The following is a 24,812-nucleotide window of genomic DNA, read 5'->3' on the forward strand; positions in this document are numbered from 1 at the left end:
TTCATGTTGCTTTTGTTCTGCAAGCTATGATGAAGAATGTTGCCATTACTTTTACTGGTTACATTTTTTTTAAGCTGCGTACCCATGTCAAAGTCATATGGTATAATTCACTTTTCATAAGTTTTGTCTTTGTATGGCAAAGTCTAGGTAATTTCTCCAGTTTAATCATGTTTGTGTTTAAAGGAAAATAGGTCACATTGAACTGTTCTTTCTTATATATGGTGGAAACAATTGTTTAATCACAATTTGTAGAACACTCAGCAATCCTGGGATAAAAAATGGCCACTGTATTCACTAGTTCTGTAAAATACTGCAATTTTAAGACAAAACTATGAAAACAAAATTGTTCTAGCTTTGCATGGAGAAAGAAAATATCGACCTAAAAAGTGAAATATTAAATATTTATTTATAAATGGAAAGTATAAGAGTTTATTATAAGATAATGATATATGTTCGTTTATATTTCAGGAACCTTTTTACCGTGACAAGGATTATTTATGTAATCGTGACCTGGAATCTATTGGAAACATTGTTGGTACAATACCATCAGAAACCAATGCCATACTGGAGTATAGTAATACTTGGTTGACCTCTGTTGCTCTGACGATGACCTCTGACCACACAGTGGCCATTGTTGGAACCGGAGATGGATATATCAAGAAGGTATGTGTGTCTGTTTTTTACTTTAATGTTTTTTTTTCTGTATAATAAAAGAACAGAAACAGAGATACACTTAATTGGTTTATTTATAGGATAGGATATCCGAAGAGTGGAGAGGAACATAAAATGGAGTGTAAACTCCAGGTACTTTCCTGGGAAAAAAGTGAATGTTTCATCTTAATATTTGGAGCAGATTTTTTTGTCTATAATAACATATTGATTTGATTTTTTAAAACTTCCCTCCATTACTGATATAACCTGACTCTTCATCTTTGAACATAAACTGAAATAGAATTCACTAATCATTGCATATTTTATGAACAATTTGTTGTTATTATCATCCGTTTCAATTAATTTGTCTATAAGTAAGTTGTATATAGAGAGTACATTCAATTTCAAGTGAATAATAAATAATTTTTATGTGGAATTGAGATGTTTTCGCTATCCACATGAGATTAAATCTGTAATTTTTTCTTCCACAGACTTTAGATATGTTCTAAATCCATGAAAAAAAGAACTATATTTCTTTTTATGATCAACATAAGTTTTTCTTACAATGGTTGTTGATCATCTACAAGATCATTGACTGATATTATCATGCTTTTTATAAACAAGCACAAAGCAAAAAAAAGCCAGTCATACTGAAACCAAAAAAAGATAATTAGTTTACAGATATATTGTTCACGTTTTCCTTGTTTCTTCAATCTTTTCTTCCAACAAAATACTTGCTATGACTTTTGCTGGTAGTTAATAATGGTTTATAATCAACAGCTTGGCAATGGCAGTGGTTTTAGTCTTGGCGAGAGGTCAAATTATTTATAAAGGTTTCAACTCATCAAATCTCACCCCAGGTTTATAATACTCTTGATATTCTAACATTTTGTATACATCAAACTGAGTGCCATCTATGCCAGAAGTTGAAAGAAATATGTCTGTTTTATTTCATGTCTATAGAAATAAAGTAGGCAAGGAATGTATTGATATATTGGAAACCAGGTTTGAACTGTGGTCCAGGAGAAAATCGCCTGTCATCATGCTATAATCTTGTTCTAGTCTTACGCTGTGTCTTTTTGTTGGCTTCAATTGGCGGATTTATCACTTTTGATAGTGGAATATTGAATAGGTTATTAAACATAATCTTTGAAGATAATCACGGACAATGGGGAATAGATAAACATTTTCTGTGTCAGCTTGTTTTATAATTGACCAATTTTCTGAACATAAAAACAACAGTTACTGCTTTATAATGTCAGCTTGTTTTAATGTATTTAGTTCAATGCAATATTGATGTTAAAAACTTGTTAAGTTTATCAAATTATTATAGTTTGAACTGAATATATATGTCAACATTTACAATGTGTGTAAATTAAATGTCCAATGTCTCAGCCAATCAGACTGCAGGAATATTTTTTAAATTCTAGGTAAATTACTGGTAACTGAAATAATTTAAAGAATTTTTCAAGCTGAAAGACTGTTATTACTGTCAATATAGGAATCTATTGTTCAAGGCAGGTGTTTCTAAGGCCATGTATTACTGTTGCCAATGGTTACACATACATTATTCCTTCCAAAGAGCTAAATTTCAAAGTCAGTTAATGTTTTTTAAAATGATTCTTGTTCTTTAAACTTGTTCTTTAATGTACACGTTATATCAGACCACAAACAATATGAACTTAGGTGTAAATAAAATATCCCTTGTATATCTATTTCAATGTTTTTAGTTTAATTTTGTTATTATCATATTAATTTTGTATGGTCTAAGATAGTGATTTTCAGAGTAAAATAAAAGGAATAAAATTGTCAACTTGTTTTAAATGTTAAGCATCATTATCATCAATGAGTTAAACACAGATAAAGACTGGATACCTTGGAAAAAAAACTGGTTAAAGATGTTTGTAAAGGGTATCACGTCAAAGAATAAGGGTATCAGTCGAAGAATAACAGTTCCAGTGAAGAATAACTGTTCGTGTTTTTCTGATGATTTTTTTCTGCTACATTTGTTTACTGTCATTATCTGTAACATAAAGTGTTGGGAAACTTTCAAAGGAATTTCAGGAAGGAAATATTTACCAATTAATTAGGAATCTTTCATGCAAGCAATCTATCTTTAATAATTTTCTCATATTTCTTCGAAGATATATAGGAAACTAATGGCCTTCTTTATACAATGGCAAATTCTCTGGGTAAAAGCAAACATTCTTAAAAGGTATTTTTACTTTGTTCTTTTATTCAGGATATGAATATTGAATTAATTCATTTGTTTTTGTTTGAGACGAGAATGGAAGCCATGTTAATGGGATCTTTCCATCTTTCTATGGCATTTTAACACGGTACATTTTGCAAGTGTTTTCTTTGTTAAAGAAATCAAAGCTGTTAAAAAATTGAAAAGTCATTGATTTTGTTTAAAAGGACTTGTCATAGATGAGTGCATTTCAGTAATAGAGAGTTTGAAAATCATTATAGTTATAAATGGGATGCTTTGTAAATATTCATTCTTCTTCATTCCTTGTTCCTTGTGCTGTGATTGCTTAGAATTTAACTGTTTCTGTTCCTTACATGTTTAAATAATATTGTACTTAAATCTAAATATCAGATTTTTATCCAAAAAAGAAGAAGGGGGTATTGTTAAGTTAGTGAATTTATTTTATTGTCCTTTATTGTGGGGCTTTTAAATTCTCAAAATTCTCTAAATTCTCAAAAAGGGCTTGTGAATTAGATTATCCTCAAAAAGGGCTTATGAATTAGATTATATATCCTCAAAAAAAGCTTGCGAATTTGATTGCCTTGTGAATTAGAGATAACCAATATGCTCAAAAGTGCTTGTGAATTAGTATTCCGCAATAAGGGCTTATTGTGAATTAGATTATCCTAAAAAAGAATGCCTCACGAATTAGAATGTCAGGAAAATTAGTTACTTTGAAAATGGTGGTTGAAGATTGTTGCTTTCATTTGCTTAGGCTATTGTGGCAAGTAAGTATCTGCTTATATGGCAACAGAATCAGGTGTTTGTTGAAGGCAGATCAATGACTGTAAATATCATTAAGTTATAATCACAAAACAAACGTGTGTTAATGACAGGTCATTTCACTGAACGCTTAATTAACAAGCATTTTTTTTGTACTAAATTGAAAGAATACAAATTACACAAAACAAAAATAAGAAGGGAAAACAGAATTGAGTGTAATTATAAGATCTCTGTTGTTAATTAATGATCCATCTAATTTAGAAAAATTCCAAAGACACTAGGTAATAAACTTGCAGATATTGCAACAAGGATAATTTTTCCAAGAAGCATCTGCAAATTAGATAATTTACTAGCTTTTTTCCTGTTTAATACAATTTGAAAGAAATAAAATCCAATCAGCTGTGTGCAATTTTCAGCATTTTCTGTTAGATAGATTTTATCCGGGCAGAGCACGGAAACAGTTTTCATCAACTCCTTTAAGAAAACATCTGCCAATGTTGAAATTTTTTACCATTCTTTACTATTTTTTGTCTGCTTCTTGAAAATTACTACTTGACAAAACATTTTGTTGTTACATTGACTAAATGTCTGCTATATCTCATTATGTTTGCTTGCCGGAGAAGAAATTCTACCTTATTTTATAATGTAACATTTTTTTTTCTCTTATTGATATATCATGTTGTGTAATTATGGTTTATGTCACAAAATGAGCTATTTTAATGCCACTTTTGTCATAAACTGTTGAGATAAGATTGTGTTACTAGGCAATCAATAGTCTTCTTTAATTACATTGTCTTTGTTTTAACTTTAAAGTGTTGGTTATAAAACTTGCAAGTTGGAGAATGTTTGAGACTTATTTTTTACTCCATCTTAGAGAAGATTTTTTTTTCTCTCTTTCTCTTTCATTCTCAATGTTTAAAGTTGTTGATAAATGTCACAAATAACAGGGCAAGTCGCAAATGTCAAGGTCATATTTAAATTTTACAGTGAAGGCTACATATATAAAAAGTTCCTGTATGTTACTGTCTACAGATTTTATTTGTTTGGGTCGTCAAACCAAACAAATAATAGTAGCGAAATTTCAGACTCTAATGCTGTTAATTGCAAGTGCCGAAAGTAGTCCGTTTTTTTGAAGCGGTTACTTCCCTTTATATGTAACACATAGGCTGAAAAATTTAGGGGAGATCACTGCGTAAATATGGTCACATTGACAGGCGGATTAATTTTCAAGCAAAATAAATTCCCGAATGGTCGAAGATTTCTAATATTGTTTTATTCTTTATAGATATACATGCTTATAGTAAGCGCCATGATTATTTAAACAAGTGTTAAACAACAGTTATCGTCGTTACAAACTCTAACTAGAATAATATGGTTTTCTTCAGGCCGTTTACATGTAAATTCACCGTGACCGAGGGGTTTGCCCGCTCGCTCAGGAAGCTATAGGTCTGGAGTTCAAATCCCAGTTAAGGCAACTCATTTTTTTTCAAATTGTTTAAGTCAAATAACATTCGATCCACTATCAGTGGTACAATTAGTCTTATAGTCAATTAACTACAATTAAAACGCTGGAAAGCATTGGTGGCACTATACAAAAACAAATTGTTTTATAATCTCACGTTACCTTCACCTTTCTGACATTCTGAGACCCAAAAAAATTCAGCGCCTTCTGTGCTTTGATTAAATAATCTATCCTGCTAGCTTATAGGGCCAGTGATTCTACCCAGGTGTCTAAACTCATGTCTGAATTAATGACAAAAGAGTTACAAAAAAAGTTTCTTTTTGAATTTAAATCATGCCGGTACTGGTTCAAGTGTTATAATGATATTGATACTGTTTCATGTTTTACAATTTCGCATTAAAACTGAACCATTCTAAAACTATAGTCTGTCCCATTAAAAATGGAAATGAACTTTTGCCTGGTATGAATTAACAAAACGAGGTTGAATAAAAATTTAACTATTTTTGTAAACTAAAAAAAAGTCACCCTCGAGATTTTTCAGGATTTTACTCTAAAATGTCTACTTTTCTTGTGAAGGCAAATTTTGATTTCTCTATGGAAAATCTCTGTTGTTTATTTTCCGTAGCCATTGCCGAAGTACTCTTCATTTGAAGATGAACGGGAGAAAGCACGTGTCATGTTTCTAAAATATACATGAGGTTCTCGGGGTCGTTTCATGATTATTTTACAAAGCTGGATCTACAAGATGTAACAGTTTAGTTGCAATGCATGATGAAAAACTAAAAAAATGAAAAATAAGCAACAAGAACACCGAGTCAAATGGATAAAATATCTAGAAATTACACTTACTTTTAAGCTGAATAGAATTCCTATGAATTTCGGAATAGATATTTATAAACGTCCCTTCTGAAGATTCCTTCATTGCCAGTATCTATCCAGTTCCGTAGATCCGATTTTTTTCTACTTCGAAACTCCTAAATGACATGACTCCAACACTTATGATGATCCAGATTTTTTAAACTGTTAATCCGTCTCATTATTAAAACATTGTTCAATTTGTGGAGTTATCTGGGTTAGCAAATGAAATATGTAAATGAAACACATCATAATTCATTATGTTCCAAATCCATAATTCAAGAACGGCCCATCAATTTTAGTTGTCAACATCACAATGCTTATAACTCTTGAAAATGGATTCCAGACGAAACTTTATTACGTCAACAACAATTTACGAAATATATGACGTAACAAAAATGCCTCGCGATTCCAGTTGCGGCATTGACAGAGAGCGGCTAGGCATTATGTAACCTCAAACAGATAATTTTAAGCGTTGAGATGAATTTGTGGAATTTAAAATAATTTTTGTTTACCCAGATTTTGCAACTCAACTGTAAAAATACACCTTCAATTCATATATGAATAATAAAACTTTTGATAACATTTAGATCATTTAGATAATTTTAAACACACTTAATGACATGAATCTACAACAGTACAATACTTCTTTCATTAATTACATATTACATTCGTTTTGATTTTATGTTTTAAACTATTTTACATATTTCTCAGAAATAATTTCCCTACATATAATCTCGTTTTTCATGACTTCTGTAAATCCTACTATTTTAGCTACAAAATATACAATATGCCGTTTTTTTCTCCCGCGAAAAAATATGCTAGATCTATTGTATTTTCACTGAATATTTTTTAATTTTAGGAAGGCTAAAATTATTAAGAAAGTCACTCGGTGTTTCTCTTTGACTCGATCTCCCCTTCATATTAACATAATAATTATATGTAACACTTTGAATCTAAAAAAACACACTAATTTCTTATTGTCGCTTATTGAACACTCCAATTCAATTTATTCAAACTTATTCTTAATAATATCAAATCAGTGAAATCACTGACATTTTGTTGAATTGTGAGACGGGAAGTTAAATTTGTATTTAAGTTACTTAAAGTGTAAAGGCCTACGTTTGATTGCTCAAACTAGAAAACATGATATTATATATATTCTAATAATTTGACATTTTCCTCGAACGCGAGTCTGTGTTCTCTCATTAGCCAGGGAGTTAGTTAAAGTAGACACTGTGGTAACAGGCAAACCAATTCTGAACGTATAGCGAATCAGTTTTCCTTTCTATATATTTCTTGTCAGATTTGCATGATAAAGTAGTATTTGTTGGCGATTTTTTGTTAAAGTTGAAACCTACGGAAAGTTTTAGCGCACGGACATCGCACCCGAAATAAGAAGGGTAACATATTCTTGTATCCCATCGAACCTGGTCAATTTAATTATTTTTGAATAGAAGTGATACATACTAATGAACAGAATTCAGACAACTAAAGAATTGTGTAAATTAAACATTAATTAGCAAAGAACCATTTTTATAGTCTTCTAGCTGGGTCATGTGGGGGTTACGTTCATTGAACGCCGCCTTTCCTTGTTGATATTGTTTATCATATTCTAGCTAGTGTTCCCGCTCCCTACGACATGCTGCGGTAAGATACGCAATTTATTGGAAAGCTATCTAATCAAATCACTTCATTGTTCTTTTTTATCTTAAAAAATACGACAGTTTATCATGGTTATTAATTTAATCTTTGTGTGTAAGAATTTATAAAGCGGTTAGCGATATTTTAGCTTTAAATGATTTTGATTATTTTAATAATAGTTTGCTAGTAAAATTGCCCTTTTGACACCAACCTTGTTCTCATTTTTCATTTTAATGATAACATTTAGCTATTGATCAGTAAGTAAATAAATATAATCATTTTTTTTTATAATTAACGAGTACATTTCACCGTAATTGTGAGACGAACCCTAAATGACGTCTATATGGGCGCCGCCATTTTGAAATGGACGTCACGTCAGGTTACAACGTAAGTCAACGGGGAAAAATATAATTTTAACATTTTGACCATATTACTGACTTTATGAAAAAAATGAAAAACATGCCTAGAGATATTGACGTCAGGGTTAAGATGACATTAATTTAAATGATTTTACTATTATATTAAATAAAAAATGGAATGTTCAAATTTGATGGGACAGACTATAGTCCCCTGAACAATTTTATAAATTTCAAAATTTTGTATCCTCATGTATATTATTGATCAGTTGAAATAAATTCTCTGTCAGTCTTTATTCTTTTTCCAGACAAAATTTTCTCAAGATTCCATGCATTGACTGTATAATTTGTCTGTAATCAGGAAGACAAACAATAACATTGCCGGATCAAAAACTATGAATCAGACATTTTATCTTGCTGTCAAAAGAACGCCAAAGACAAAAAACTCCCCAAAAGATGGCTCTAATTTGCTGTAGAGACAATTTGAGTTTTGAAAAATGAGTAATTTCAAACAGGATGCCTCAAATTCATTTGTCTCTATTAAAGCAATAAAGTTTATGCAAATTACACATTTAACACTTAAAGCTTAGTCTTCTTTTTGTCCTTATTTTTGTTTGTACGATACTATATTAGATTTTTGAAGAATGACATTCTTTGTTTCTTATAGCAAAGCAACATAATCTGGTATTGAATAAAGCAGTACATGTGTTTTCATTAAACAATGTGAACTTAAAAAATAGATTAGATTAACTGTTTTTCTTTTAATTTGTTCTATTATTACCTTAGCCTGCTAGTATGAGCATGTTTGTTTTTTTGTCTTTCATAACAAATTAATTTATAAGAACATTGAATTTCCCCCAATTCACCTTTCATATATTTACATTAAACCAAAATACATTCATTTTCCCATACCTAGGTGCTCATTATTGATGAACTGTTCAAATTTGAAAGTACAAAAATGAGAGTACCAGAAACCACTTGTTTAGCTTTAATAAGACACAATGTTTTATATTTCTAGATACCCGGGTAATTATGTGGCCAGCAGGCTTCTACACCTGCTATCTTGAGAACATGTTACCTGCCTTAATGAGATCAAGTGATGGGGAAATTGTCCATGCTGTTAGTGTTAGGTTGAAGATGAATATCATTATCTTGTCTAGTCAGTTAGTACAGGCACACCTTACTGTATCTGCTTTAGAATAAGGAACTAACTTTTATTTGTTTAAGATGGTAATCATCCCATCCTGCAGTATGTGGGTCTTATCAGAACAGATAATTGAAAGGTATTTCTTATCATTGAAAAAGAAACTGATTTTACAGAAATTTACAAAGATATCTGATTTGCTAGTAATTTAATTACACCATAACTTTATTTCAAGTGAAATTTTAATTCACATTTTTAAAATAATTCAAAAGATTGTGTTTTGCATTATAGACTAAACTGCTCAAGCTTCCTTAAGTAATAATTATCACTTCACAAATAAATCTTCAAAGGAGTAATAAAATCATGCAACCTTCTTTTCATTTATCAGATATTTTGGCAGTGAAGTTGAGATAAATTTATCTTCACAAAAAGTTATTAAAGTGCCAAAACTTCAATAACAAATTCATCCTCCTCTCTTCACGATAAGGAAGCCAATTTTGAATGTTATCTTATTTTAAATCATAGACTGTGGCTATAATAAAGTTGTTGCCATACACTCAAAGGGTACCATGCCTTTTTGCTGCTGTCAGAAAGAAAGGCAAGGTGAATATCTGGTACTGATTAGCAGGTATGGATGTAAAAAAAAAAGATTAAAATTTTGTTCATGGGAAATTACTGTCTTGTATAATACCAAAGCCAATTTGTGCATAATTTCCTGAACCTACAGGCTTCTTGCTCATGGTTGGATAATATTTATAAACATATATTTATTCTGTTTTATCTAATTTGCCATTAATTCTTAAACAGTCACTGTATGTCTCTAAAGAACTGTTTTAAAGACTAAAATGACCTTTGTTCAAAGGTGGTCTTTAATAAGGAAAGAAGATGATGGTTATGGCCTTTCATGACTGGATTTCTGTGTAATTCTGTTTTTTTATTTTATAGATATTTTTGTTTTTAATTAGCAAAGATTTATTTATATCATAGCTAACTTCAACTCCAAATGTTTCTATATTTGATTTTGAGCAAATACTTATCTTAGCAAACTCCTATATTATCAGTGGCAATAAGTATTATAGGTTACCAAATTAAAGAAAAAGTAAATAGATTTTTCCCATTGCTACTTAAAGCATAATGCATGTTAAAGTTATATTGAAAATATTCCCAGTATTTAGATACATCAAAGTCACAATTTTGATAAATCTTTATCACTCAAATAAATTCAGGAATTTTGAAAATAAATCAATTAGAAAAAAAAGCTAACAGAAGAATTTTTATAGAAATGATAAGGTTGATTTTTATATTTGACATAAAAGATTGAAAGCTTGTTGGGATAAAAGATTTTTGCGTGATTGTGGAGTTTCTCAACAATGATGCGATTGTTACCGCGCCCTCGGCAATGCGGCAATATTTGCAATATTTCTGACAGTTCCTGTTGTTTTATTGTAAACTGTCAGACTTTCAGTAAGTGCTTTAAGTATTAAATTTGATGTGGAAAAAGATAATGTGTATAGAGACTGATTTAATAAATCAAACAAAACAGTCCATTTGTCATTCAGTTAAAATAGTATTATTTATTCCGGTAAAAAAAAATTGAGATCTAAAATGAAAAGATATAAAAAAGCTTTAGAGAAAAATACAGTCTGTAAATGAGGTCAATTGTCATTTTTACATTCCATTAATATAATGATGTTATAGATATAATTATGTCAGGCATATTTGATCAATTAAGAAACAGTTGTAATGTGTGTTTTGACATGGTAAACAACAACTTGCTAATTGTCATACTGAACAAAAATCAGCTATAATTATATATCGGAGCAATTAAAGTGTTGTTAAGTGTTGTTTTTACAAGGAACAATGTGTTTGCTGTTGTGTCATACATATGACAAGCAATTAAAGAGTGTTTACATGTTCACTAGATACAGCTATTGTAAGACATCTAGTTTGTAGATAGATGGTAGATATTGCAGAAGCATCAGAGTGTTCCTTTAGCAGTTGATATGGTCATTAGTTGTCAGTTTGCACCGTGTCAGTGTTGTTTTTAAACCCAACCCATAAAAGGCTTTCTCAGACCCCAAAAATGTATTTGTGACCTATGATTGCATTTATATACATTTACAGTGATTTTCAGGTTATATACTATCACAATTATCCTCACAGATATGAACAATATGAAAATGCCTTATGCGATTAACTCATTATTGCCTTTTTTTGTGTAAAAAGAAATAATTTTCTAGAAGATTATTTTCGTAACTCTAGCAACTGTATTGCTCATTTTTTTAAGGATTGCGAAAATGTACTCCTTTCGTATAATTATTTAAAAGATGTTTGTAAAAATTATTTTTTCACAAGGACTGCATTTAATATTATACTCTTATAATGTATTTTTTTAGGATCTGAATTACCAGTAATTTACCAGAAGGCCGGTAATGTCTGTGACAGTGTTATGTTACAATGTAAATGCTATGGCGGATATAGGATTTTTTTTACAAATTAAGTTAGTTCCCAGGATACAGAGTTAGCCTAAAGGCCCAGTTGAATCTAATTCATGCAAATACTAATTCATCTGTGCCTAATTCCCAGTGTATCTATTTTTGTGATCATTCATCTGTAAGTTAATTAACCTTTTTTTACATCATAAAGGGGGGTATAGTCGCTGAAACCTAAGGATATGATGCTTCTCTTACTATATACATGCATGGGAATCACTTGGATTTTTTATTTCCGTGGCAACATCCCACTAGGTTTTTTCTGTAATTGAAGTAATTGCTTTTTCTAAGGACATGGATGATTAATTAAACATAATAAAGGCTTTTTTTCTTACCCTGGAGCTAATGATTTAAATCATATGAGGCAACTGAAAATTTATATTGGCTGGTACACACTTGAAGTATGGTAATAAAAGAAAGTCTTGTCTAACTACTTATAGAACTTCAATGATATTAGGCTCAGAGACAGGGAGAAAAATCTTTACTTCTTTCAATAACAAAAGAAGCAGTTGCTTAATTATTTATAAGAACGAGCATAAGTTTCCTCATGTTTAAAGCAGTGATGTCGAAATTGTTTCCCGTAATGGTGTGTATTTTGGCCAAATAAGAAAATGTTCTTACGGCAACAAACTCAAGAGGGATCAAGTGGAAATTAGAGAAAAAAGGAAGAAGCAAGTCGCAGTTTAAATGCTTTTACTTCATGAACCACATAATTTGATATTACGAAACCAAACATTTTCACTTGCCATATTTAATTAGGATCACGCTCAAAGAAGAAAATGATTCTGTGTTGTACCAAGCTCTCTGACAGTTTGCATGAAGTACATATTTGATTCTCTGTACAACAACAACAACAACAACAACGCTCAAGCCATTATAACAAGCATTTTAGCATACAGTGAATAATACCAGCAAAAATACCTTGTGAGGTCACATGACAGATTGTTTGTGAGAGTATGTTTTAAAGATTATAGTAACTGAACTTTGATATGAACACAAAAGTTTAAGGCGGTTATACTGGAATCAGCTAAATATTGCTGTAACTCTCATGGGAAATCTTACCATTTATGATCTTTTAACTATTTTTTATAACTTTTATAATAACATGTTTTTGTTCATAAACCTTTAGCAATGGTGTTTAATTAAGTATGTACATAGTTTTTAAAGGTTTTTAACTTACCGTATTGCCAAAATGTGTTAATGCAATTGAAGCTCAGGCTTTCAATATTTAAGAAAAAAATCTTTAATTTCATATTGAAAGGATTAAGTGATTAAAGTTTAAGTAAAATTAAATTAATTTGCTTCTTATTAAAACAGTATACGCAATTATTCTAAAGGCAGTTTAGACTCTACAATGCTTTTACAGAATTGGTAAGAAATGCAAATTAAAATCAATTCCCCCTTTTTGGTACCATTAAATAAAAAGATTTATTATACAATTTGTAGTAACATAATATTTTTTGTTGAACTTTATCATTAACAGTTGATAATAAATCTGAAATTATAATGATTTGTAAAAGTAAAATCTGATAGTCATATGAAATAAATTTACAAGATAAATATTCATTAGGGGAATTCACCATGTTCCAATATTCTCCTTGATTAAAACCTTTCCTCTCTTAATTATATACTTTAGTGTTCATTACAGTTGATTTAAGATGAATCTAGACATCTTCAGGGATTTCTAATGTAGAAATATAGATTCATTGCAGCAAAAAACAATATTTAATAGTCTTTCTAAAGCATTGTATAAAGTATAAGCCTTAAAGGACATGAAACAGATAAATTTATGTAAAATTTCTGATTTAAGTGATACACTCATTTACTTTAAATGATAAATGTTTCTCTGTTGTGGAAACAAAATATTAGTTTTGGTTTTAGATAATTGGTGTTTTAATAACTTTGAGGCTCCGGTTTTTATGCTTTGGAACAAATAGAAACATAAATTAGAGTGTAAAGTTCTATATTGGTTCATATCATGCATTTTATGGTGATGTACAAATGATGTGTTACATGACAAAGAAAGATAATATAGAAATAGAAACTTGATTTAAAATACTGTAATTAAAATCTTTTTTACTTAACATAAGTAGAAACATAAAACTATAATGGTTAAGATCTTATTTGTTTCATTATATAATACATTTTAATGACTTGCAAATGGTGTGATAGGCAAAAAGGGAGGTAACTGGGGAAAAAAATGTTTAAAATACATGTTTAAATAATTTAGGTTCTGAATAAGGTTGTAATTGAAGATTGTAATTACAATGTGTTGAGCGAAGTTCAATCTTTCAATTAAAAAAAATATGTGCGAAAAAGTGAAGTAACTATGTTTACTATTGAAAATTCTGTCTTTCATTAAAAATTTTAAGTGCAATAAAGGGGAGTAACTATGAAAAATCCTGTCTCACTAAAAATTGGAAGTGCAAAAAAGGAAAGTAACTGTTGAAAATTTATAATCCTTATCATATTTCGAATTTTCTTTTTTTAAGATGTCTGGTTTGTTCCTTTACAACTGCTTCATAATACATGTTCTCGAGTTACTTTTAATTAAAAGGAAGTTGGCTTAGTGTACAAAGTTCTAAGTTCTGTTTTCCATGATCTGCACTTGATTGAAATTTTAGTTGTGTTATAGCTATATATATATATATATAAACACACAAAATGTTGGCAATGTGTCCTTTATAATATTCTATTTAAAGAAGACAATAGACTGTAAATCACATTATCTGGATGTAGATAGATATACCTTCATGTGGAACATTTACTGTTTTAGACATGGCTATTATTTCATGTCTAGACTCTACATATACACTATTATCAGTCAATAGAAATTTAATGTAATTTTCAAAGTTTTATCTTGCTGTAGACGGCTGTCTGGAAATTTTCAATTATGAAAAAAAATGTGAATAGCTTCCTTTGAGTGCTTTACATATAGATATATAGATAGAGAACAATATGATTTATCAAATTTCTCTCTATTTTACAGTAAATCTTATTTTTTTCTTCAACATAAAATTCAATAAAACTGTACCCTGAAGATTTTATAATGTTAGGTGTGATTTAAATTTCAGATGCCAAAAGAGAAATGATACCAAAGAACTAAAATGTTATAAAAAATTGAAGCTACTTTTTATTTGAAAAAAAAAAGAAAAAGATTTATTAATCATGACAATAAGTTTATTTATTTTTCTAGACCTTTTATAACTGTGTTACAGCATTTTACACATTTTCTTATTCAGAAAACTAACAATAAGTTGAAATTTGAAAAAGGAAAATTAAAGGTCAATTATGCCCCAGAAATGCTTTTATTTTAATTCTTGGAAGCTTTTTGTTTTTGATGTCTTGTTTCATTGGTAAATCACCTTAATTATATTTTGGGTCTGACTTGCTGTCTAAGTAAAAGTAAATTCAGTTATAGTGATTTAGTATATTGTACGGAAGTAAAAATACTACTTTGCTTATATTTTGCTACTTTTATGACAAATAATTTCACATTCAACGCTACTTTCTTCAGGTGATATTTAGCATCTTATTTAAACATGCTCTAAAACCATTGTTTAATAATTTTAAAACTTATGTTTGCCATTTCTTAATAAGGAAAATAGTTTTCCTTTCTGAGGCTTAATGTGCCTTTAAAAAAGTCTGTCTGATTTTGATTAATGTGTGCCTGTTTGCTTTCCATGTCTTAAAACAATATTGTAATTATATCTCTATTTTGTTTATTTATTGAAACAACAGTTCATCATAATTAGCTGTTATGATGGTTTATTCTATGTGTTTTCTCATGAAGTATATGACTTCTTTATTACAAATTAAAGTCATAAAAATACACAGTGAAGATTGGAGAACATATGTTACCCTTTAATAAAAGGATGTCTTCTTTTGAGTGTGCACATGTGTATATTGTTTGTATGTTAATTCATATAATATAAGTGAATGCACACATTGGAGGGTTATGAAGGTTTAATTGTAATTCTGTCATAACTAAATTAAAATTGAAGAAAGAGCAATATACCACAAAATTGCTTTTATATTGCTAAGACAGGAAGTATTGAAAGTTATGTAAAATGTATTGTGAACAGTCTGAATGTCTATTTATATTACTTTTTCTCTTTTCATAGAATATTATATACTTGCATTTAGAATTGATGGTACATATATTTTTACCCTTAGTCTGCAACCGATTCTTAGTAATCGAAGTGTCCTGAGTGCAGACCAAAACCAGTCGGCACATCTGATCATGGTTAACATTGTTTTACTACTATAAAAATTGCCCAGAATTAGTCCATAATTGATAGATGGACATTGTCATTTAAAATATTTAGCATGTTAAGGGTAGATTGATGGTTGGTCTGACATAATTATGACATGTAATTTAGTTATTGTATATGGTTGAATGTTGAGACTAATTTATTTTTTTATTGTATATTTTCAGATTGTGCTGGAGACACATGAGAGAGCTAGGGAATATGACCAGGTTGCCATGGATCTGGGTTCCCCTATAAACCCTGATATAGTCATCTATGGCAACCATATCTTTGCTATGAGTAAACAAAAGGTTTGTTTCTTTAAACTGATATTTTAGAAATTAACATTTTGATCATCATCATTTTTAGAGGCAATCAGTACCTTCAGTACACAAAATTTGGTATTTTTAGTTTGGGCCTTTTATACTATGACAATACACAAAAATGTAGTAATTTTAGTTTTGGCCTATTTTAAGATTACTGCATTAGCTGATAATTCTGACACTTTCATGAATGAATACCTTGAAAGTCTTGTAAATGAAGTTTGTTACTTCAAAGCAAGACTGTTGTAATAACATATAAATAAATAGACAGATGCTGTATTCTGGGGTTTCGGTGATGAAAACTTTGTCTCAGAATCTTTGTTTTGGAAATGTCTGGGATTCAAGGACACGAGGCATCTGGATGTATCTTAAATGGAACTTTTTTTCATCATGTTTATTAACTGTTGAAAAGAAATACTTCAGCAATTTGATGCTGAATAAAGTAAACATTTAGGATATGTACTGAATGTTTAGCTTCCCAGTTATCATACATTTAATGTTATTTTCTCCCCCCCAGCATCTTGTTTGTTTCTCTGTGGCAGGCAGAGCTCTTGGATCAATCAAAATCCACACAATCAAAGAAATAAACATTTCCCTGCCTGCTGAAATTTTATTATGTGGCTTTAACAGAAGTTTAGCATGTGGAGATTTCGTGCAATGCATGCTTCATCACAAGTCATGAATTGATTTTTGTAGTGAAAGGCAGTTTATTGCATTAAACAATATTACAGGGTCCAATTACGGCGTTACGGAGGGTTCTCAGTTATAAAACTTTATACTTGTTATATCCTAATACAGATCATATCTATTTGCTAACTAGGCAAAAAAAACACAATGATTCCCTTCCATAAAATGCAAAGCAACGAAATAAGCTCTTCAGTCCCAATGGATTCATTAAACCAAGAGATAACGCATGTATTGTCATCGATAAACATTACAGAACTTCATTTACCATCGTACAGAAAGCTATTTTATATAATTTTGATAGGGAAAATGCTCATAAAGTATTCCTTCACATATATATACTGGTGTTATAACAAGGCTTGTAATTCATATCCAATTATTTTAGTCATATTCATGTAATATTGTTACCATATTAAGTACTGCATTGGGAAATATTTAATTGGAAAATAATGGAATTCATTACAGAAGTAATTGATGAATGCAAAAGATTGGCTTCTAGTTCTAACTGATTGCAATATAGTATAATTGTATTACAGCAATATAAATGATATAACATATTCTCATACAAGAAATATGCTACAGTACGATTATGAAACCATTTTATGTAACTATTCCCCATTCCGCATTTTTCACTTAATTTTGTTTCACCTTCCCAATTCGGTAAAATGGACTTTCCTTGCTTTTTTATGTATGCATCTTGCCATTAAGAATTTCAGGGATTTCAAGATAAGTTTTTTGTTATAAAGTGTGTAGCTAAAAACTTAGAGAGGATGCAGTGGCAGCTGAGTGGCTTGGCTGTATGCAATACTTTAACTTGTGGTTTCTTGACTCTTTTCTTCTTAATTCAGTCTCCACACTGTTATAAATTTGTGTAGTGACCGTGTTCCATTTCAAATTTTGAAACTGTCCATATTATTTTATCCCATGGTTTGTTTAGGACAAGTCTATTTATGATATTTTAGCATTGTAGATGAAGGAATTGACAATTTTAGGAGTTTGATGAAACTGGACTGGATGTCAACTCATGGAAATGAGAATGGCTGCTATGATCTAGGCATTCACAGGTTTAAGACTCATATCATGCAATGTTACTCTTCATTAAGTTTGTTTACGTTAGGGAACTCGAGAATGTCTTTTATGAGGTAAAACATTCAACACCAGTATGATGCATATAAAAACATAAGCATAAAAACATGTGGCATAAAATTGGTGAAAAGTCAAGTATTGAACTAAAAGATTGTTTAGGAAGAAAGCTGTAATAATTATGCTTTCAAAACAGTTGCTTTACAATTGGCTAAAAGAATACTCAAAATAGCTTCATAATAGTATCAAAAGCCCGAGTTGTCTATATGCAGGAAATAGTACCAAAAGTTCAGTGGACAAAAATTAATGTTCTTTTACGGTGGAAGTCTGTTAAAAAACAGCTTGTGTCTTTCTTGATATTTTATCGGTCTGCTTTTAAATATAGAACTTAGGTACCAGCTTTTGTCTCTGGATAGTTTTTAAAGTTGCGTGCACCCTCATTTCAATATATCAACATCATGCTTGTTTGTAATAAAGAATGATTTTGTCTGTATTTACTGACGAGAAATTTCCCAAATGACTTACGATGGATATGTAACTGTAAATTGAGTCAATTTTGAAGTATTTGTCTGGAAATATTTTACTTGTAATGATCAGGCAGCTATAGTATTTTGTTTAATAATACTGATGAATAGTCAATGCTTTAAAAGATCGGATGTTTTCAGATAAAGTGAAGAACTAGTCTATGTGACGAGTTAAGGTCAATGTAATTCTGTCAAACTATTTGTCTCCAAGACAACACAATATTTCAATAAGGTTTACAGAAAAACATACCATAAATTTAAATTTTCTTCATAAACATTTTTTAAAAAACACCTGCTATAACTTTAAGGAAGAAGGAAGTTAAAACATCGTTTTTTGCATTTTATTTAAATTGATGATGATAACAATTCAATTTCTTCCTTGATAAAAAAATTCATTACATGAATAAAGCTTTTTGAGTTGTTAAATCAAATTCTCTTGTCATGTGACAGGTTTTTTTTATGCCCCCGGGCATATAGTAATTGAACCGTCCATCCGTCTGTCCGTCTGTCCGTACGAGGTTAACCTAGAACGGCAAGTTGGATTTTTCTTAAGTTCTACCTGTACCAATGGCTTCTAAGTTTACACACTTACTAATCAATACAAAGTACATGATCTGGGCAAGTTACATAACTCTGGCTTTCATATTTACCAAGTTATTGCCCTTTTCAGCACTTAGAAAATGAATAATGGTTAACCTAAAACGGCAAGTTGGAAATATCTAAAGTTCTATCTATACTAATGGCTTTATAATTTCCACACTTACTTATCAATACAAAGTACATGATATTGCCAAGTTATATAACTGTGTCATCCATATTTCCCAGATATTTCACTTTTTTTCACTTTGAAAATAGGGCCTTGTCTGGTTAACCTTTTTCGGCAAGTTGGATTTATCTTAAGTTTCTCCTAATTGCTTAATTTCTTTAATGATATCTTTCATATTTAGTAGGTGGATACCTTTGATGGTCCTCTAATTTTTTGTGGAGTAAGCGGTCTCTAGGGTCAAGGTCAAGGTCACTGGTTTAAAAAATAAATATAAACATTTTTGCTCATACAGCCTTTATTTTTTAGTTGATGTCTTAGTTTAATACAAACATGCCAAGGGAGGTCCTCCTTCTTTGGGTGTAGTAAGGGGTCATTTGGGTCAAGGTCAATGTTACCACTGTCAAGGTCACAAATGTTAAAAATAGATTTTTACATTTTTACAGGTGTATTGACCTTATTCTATAGACAGATGTTATTTATAATTGATAGAAACATAAACTTTGATGAAGTTAGTGGTCAGTTGGGTCAAGGTCAGCAGTGCTAAAAATAGATTTTTACACATTTGCTCATACAGCCTTTATTAAGTGACAGATATATTTTATATTTGGTAGGAAGATAACTTGCATGGTATTCATCCTTTTGATTGGGGTAGGAATCAGTGGGTCAAGGTCACTTGTGCTAAAAAAAGATTTTTACACTTTTGCCCATACAGCTTTTATTTATTGATAGATGTATTTCATATTTGGTAGGAAGATAACTTGCATGGTATTCTTCCTTTGGATGGAGTAAGGGGTCAGTTGGGTCAAGGTCACCAGTGCTAAAAATAGATTTTTACACTTTTGCCCATACAGCCTTTATTTATTGACAGATGCATTTCATATTTGGTAGGAAGATAACTTACATGGTATTCTTCTTTTAGATAGAGATAGGGGTCAGTTTGGTCAAGGTCACCAGTGCTCAAAATCGATTTTAAACTTTTGCCCATACAGCCTTTATTTAATGACAGATGTATTTCATATTTGGTAGGAAGATAACTTGCATGAAGTTAAATATTTTTCAACTTCACAAGTCAGAGCAATGACTTGGCAACTTATATTTTTTCACAATTACAAAATCCCATGACTTTGTCAAGCTAAGCTATATAACTTGTGTTTACAATTTTTTGGCAATTTTTCTGTCCATAACTGAGTGAATGGGTAAACATTTTTTGAAATATTGCTACTGACAAGAATCTGAGCCGGGGGCATTTGTGTTTAACAAACACGTTCTTGTTTTTTTTATAAAATGTCTACTATGACCTTAAACAAATTTAAACATTGTATTCTTCCATTTAGTTAAATGAGGACGTATTTAACATTTAACCTGCTGATTAGGCTTTGCCACCAGCTTAGATCCTGGCCGTGCAGTCTGCGACCAAGCTCTATACTGTTACCCATTGTAGCTCAATTTATGTATTTTGATGTTTAAATCTTTTAATTTTAAATGGACTGTTCCAAATTGAATGCAGGGCAAATCCATTTCATAAATACAGCAGGTTAAGGTAGTCATATTGCAATGCTTTCCCGCCAAAAAATTTCTAACATCGGCCAACATCGTAATAAATTGTTCATTTCCGGAACGTTATTTTTTTCACAATCTTTGGTATTTAATAGTTTTTAACTGTTTATAACCAGAATTTAGTACTGTATAGTGATAAAGGATGAGTCATTGTGAATAAGCTAATGCCCAAGATTTTATAAAAATAATGTTTCGGAAAAATATTGGCTACGATATTGGCCGATGTTAGAATTGTTTTGGCGTGAAAGCATTACAGTAAGACTACCTTAAATGCTAATGGATAAAACATCTCGAATGTGTAGACGAGAGGTTTTAATAACAACTGGAGTACGTGAACATTAAAATATTATGTTCTCATTTCTCACTTTCGTCAGTTATCAGCGTTATAACAAACTTACGGTAAATAAGTAAAGATTTATGTACGAAAATCACTCATCAACTTAGTTTTATTGTATTCTGTAATTATTTCTTTACACGTTAAAGTCATAAAACTCGCAAGTATATAAGCCTGATTTCACCAAGATCAAGTTGACGCTTTCCCGAAGTTTTATATCGCCTTGACATGCAAAGTATTTAACTTTCCTTGTATGAAATAAATCTGTCATTTGTTCACTCCCGAGATGAGATATTTACCAAGTTTTTGGCGTCAATTTCTTCCGAAACAATGCACTAGAAATACTCTACGGAGATTGAGCAAGTTTAGTGATGGTAATATTCCAGGATGTATAGTTTCATTGAAAGAATAAAAAGACAACAAGAAAATGAACTTTTTTCCCCTATATTGTGTGTAACACTGACGTGAATCTCTTGGGGAATTTCTTACTTGACGGGCAGACAGAAATATTTTTTCATGATCATAGTAAAATAGGAACAAATTTGGGGTTTTTTTGTAAAGCCCATTTTTTAATTTAAAACAGGAGACACCATTTTATTACACCCCCGATGGAAGGGCAAGCATTTTTTTTGGTTGTAAACAAAAAACGGGGAATTTTTTTAAGGGGTTTTCGGGGTTTTTTAAAAGAGCACTCCCAAATGAGCTATCGCTTTGGGCCTTTAATTTTGATTTTCTTTTCCCTGTATAAAAATTTTTGGATGTTTTTTACATAAAAAATAAATTGAATAAAATATGTTTGAACTAAAATTGCTTAAAATTAAAGCTGACAATTGGAAAAAAATAAGATCATGCAATTAATTTTTTTTTAAAGAAAATTCATTTTCATATATGCATAAATATTATTATGTAGAAATGGAACACATTTTCAAAGCTTATAAGTCTCATAATTATATTTTACATATACTATTTTATTTTTGTTATGATAATTATGTGTACATATGTATTTTCACCCGTTTAAAATTCAATATAATGTTTTAACGTGAATATTTAGTTGATATTTTCGTGTTTTTTTGTTTTTTTTTAGCTTTTGATAAAATTTCAATACCAATACATATCATGACAGTAACAGTTTAATGTGAAATGTTTTAATTTCCTAACTTAAAGTTCCTCTTAATAAGAAAAGTTTGTTATAGAGTTTCACATTTCAGTATACTATATTTTTGTGTAATAAGAACTAGGAAGGGAGGGTTTTTTTTACTGTAAAAGAGAATTCATTATGACTCAGTAGCATGGGTTGCCAACAATCTAAAGTAATAAAAATGTTGTAAACATAAGTGCCAGAAATGAGAATTAAGTTTTTTTCTTTATTTTTTGAAAGTTATAGGGTCGTAAATTCCTGCATTGATGACTTAACTACCTACAGGGTTTAAAGCGGAGAATTAAGAGTAGGTTTCACATTGCGCTTTAAAAATAGTTTCAGCGGATAATGTTTCATGGCAGGATGACAGTATGAAAAGTATGAGTAAAATGTGGTTTTATGAACTTAAAAAAAAAGATTATTGCATAAATAACTACTTTAAGTATCATATTTTGTAAAAGGTTGGAAAGTTAAAAGTGCAATTATTTGTGATGCATTGCATGATACAGAATTTGTTATCTTCTTAAACAAAATTTCACAATCGGTTAGACGAGTAAATTATTAAAAGGTATGCAGAAACTTACAAAAGTATATTGTTTGATGTACATTATAAATATTGTATTCAGTCTCAGACTGGCTCCGGGATGGTATCATTATAGTAAGAATTATCATGTTTGCAGTAAGGCTCAAACTTTCAATCCCTGAAGCCAAATGTCTTAACTTCTGGGTCACTGTTCTCCTTTTACTCCCTTTACAGCCTCAGAGCCTGGTATAATTTTTCCAAGGTATCAATGCACAGTAGTTTCCTGTTTTGCTGTTAGGGGACTACACGTTTACCTTCTGTTCTGTCTCTGACATCCATCTGTGATTCAGTAATAACTCTTGTTAATTACTAAAGTTACGTTGACGATACTTGGTATGTGGAAAGAGGATCATAATTATGGATTATAATACCTCATAATAGTTTTGGGAAAAACAAAGAAATTGGATAGATAACTGAGATCCTATGATTACTTAAAATCTTGACATTAATTTTGTTCCCTTTATGTAAATATAATGTCAGTTTCATTAAAATTGAACATGGATGATTCCACAAAAAATCTGAGACAAATTCTTAAAAGTCAATTTCTACATTTTATATGGGTTGATGTTGAGAATCAGACAACATTATACAGAAGCCGGGACTACTTCATTGTCTGTGACACACCAAAAATGAAAAAAAAAAAAAACAGTATTTAAAACATGTATACCTATTAGTCCACTATTAGAATTTATGCAACATATTTGCATATATATTAATTCCGTACTTCTGCCAATCTGTTCATATATTCTTAATATTGAATCTTGAAAATAATTAATATTCTGCTATTATTAATAAGGACACGCTGTGATGGGATGGTAGCACATGTTTTTAGAATTAATTTGTACATCGATCAATGAGACCTACATGCAGGCTGTGCAATCCATTTTCCTGCAATCCATTTTCATTGTCGCCATGTAATGTTTGAATAGCATGCAAGTGTAATATTTATTTCATGCTCCTCATTTTCACATTGTTGAATGGTGTTTTTTGCTTCATTTTCTATCATGATCAACAAATGAACTTTTTGTGACCAATTACATTTGGCTGCAATTCTTGTGAATGAGATTTAATGATGGCTGGTTTGTACATGTACAATTTTGGTTTGGCAAAAAGTTGTGGCTTGTGAGTGAAATGTCCAACATTTGTTTAAACTGGCAGCTGGTTATAATTTAATAATTATCCTAGAAAGTGCTAGCTGTATGAGAAGTGGCTAGCCATATGGGCCTGTACTGCTGGCCATAAGTTCAAGTCATAAATGAGCTATGTATGCCTTAGTCTATATACTAGCTTGCCATAAATAAAAAAAAACTCGGAAATCATAACATTTTCTTTATTTTTCCCAAATTTAAACACACAGGTGAAAATGTCAGCCATTTAAAATTTTTAAGTGGGAAATGTCAGCCAAGGTGGCAAATGACCACCTCACATAAAAAGAGGCACGATGGCAATTGTCCAAGAGGGAAATGTTTGTTTTTCAATTAAATGCTTTTGCATAATTATGTGGCCATTACTTCTCAATATGTGATGATTTACATTTTTGTTAAATGATTTACTATTAACATTGCATCACTAATGTGTTTGTTCAGCAGATTAAATGGGCTTTATTTTGTTTAATTGACTGTATTAGTTTTTAGATATTTTCAAATGTTTTATCAACATCCAGAAAAAGAATTTCTGTTGGCAACAACAAGCAGCACTGATTGGTAGAATGGATACAATAAAAGGCTACAGTACAGGAAGTTAATGATCTTAAGTCTTAACAATAAACATTCTTTTTATGGTTGATTATAGACAAAAATCTGTACAATTCCATTTTACACATAACCGTTTTTTCTGCATCATTGAAACCTTTTTGATGTGTTTCTTTTTTGGGTTGAATGTCCTTTAAACCCCAAACTGGTAAAAACAGTCTGGGGCAGCTTTTTTTTCCTGGACGGGTTTTTAATGTCTTTTTTAAATTTTGGCAGCAAAAACGCCATTTTCATACCCAAC

General features: G+C 30.4%; 1 protein-coding gene across 9 annotated transcripts in view; it reads left to right on the forward strand.

Annotated features, from left to right (window-relative positions):
- The window catches only part of LOC132746950 (plexin-A1-like), a 154,757-nt gene that overhangs the window by 73,026 nt on the left and 56,919 nt on the right, over nucleotides 1–24,812 (forward strand). For all 9 annotated transcript variants that reach the window (XM_060736239.1, XM_060736234.1, XM_060736240.1 and 6 more), the window contains 2 exons: nucleotides 469–663; nucleotides 16,017–16,139. In XM_060736239.1, coding sequence (XP_060592222.1) covers nucleotides 469–663; nucleotides 16,017–16,139 — 318 coding nt within the window. The remainder of the gene's footprint in view (nucleotides 1–468; nucleotides 664–16,016; nucleotides 16,140–24,812) is intronic.

The sequence above is a fragment of the Ruditapes philippinarum genome, unplaced genomic scaffold (genome assembly GCF_026571515.1).
Source record: "Ruditapes philippinarum isolate M1 unplaced genomic scaffold, ASM2657151v2 ctg722_1_1_1_1, whole genome shotgun sequence".
NCBI lineage: Eukaryota > Metazoa > Mollusca > Bivalvia > Venerida > Veneridae > Ruditapes > Ruditapes philippinarum.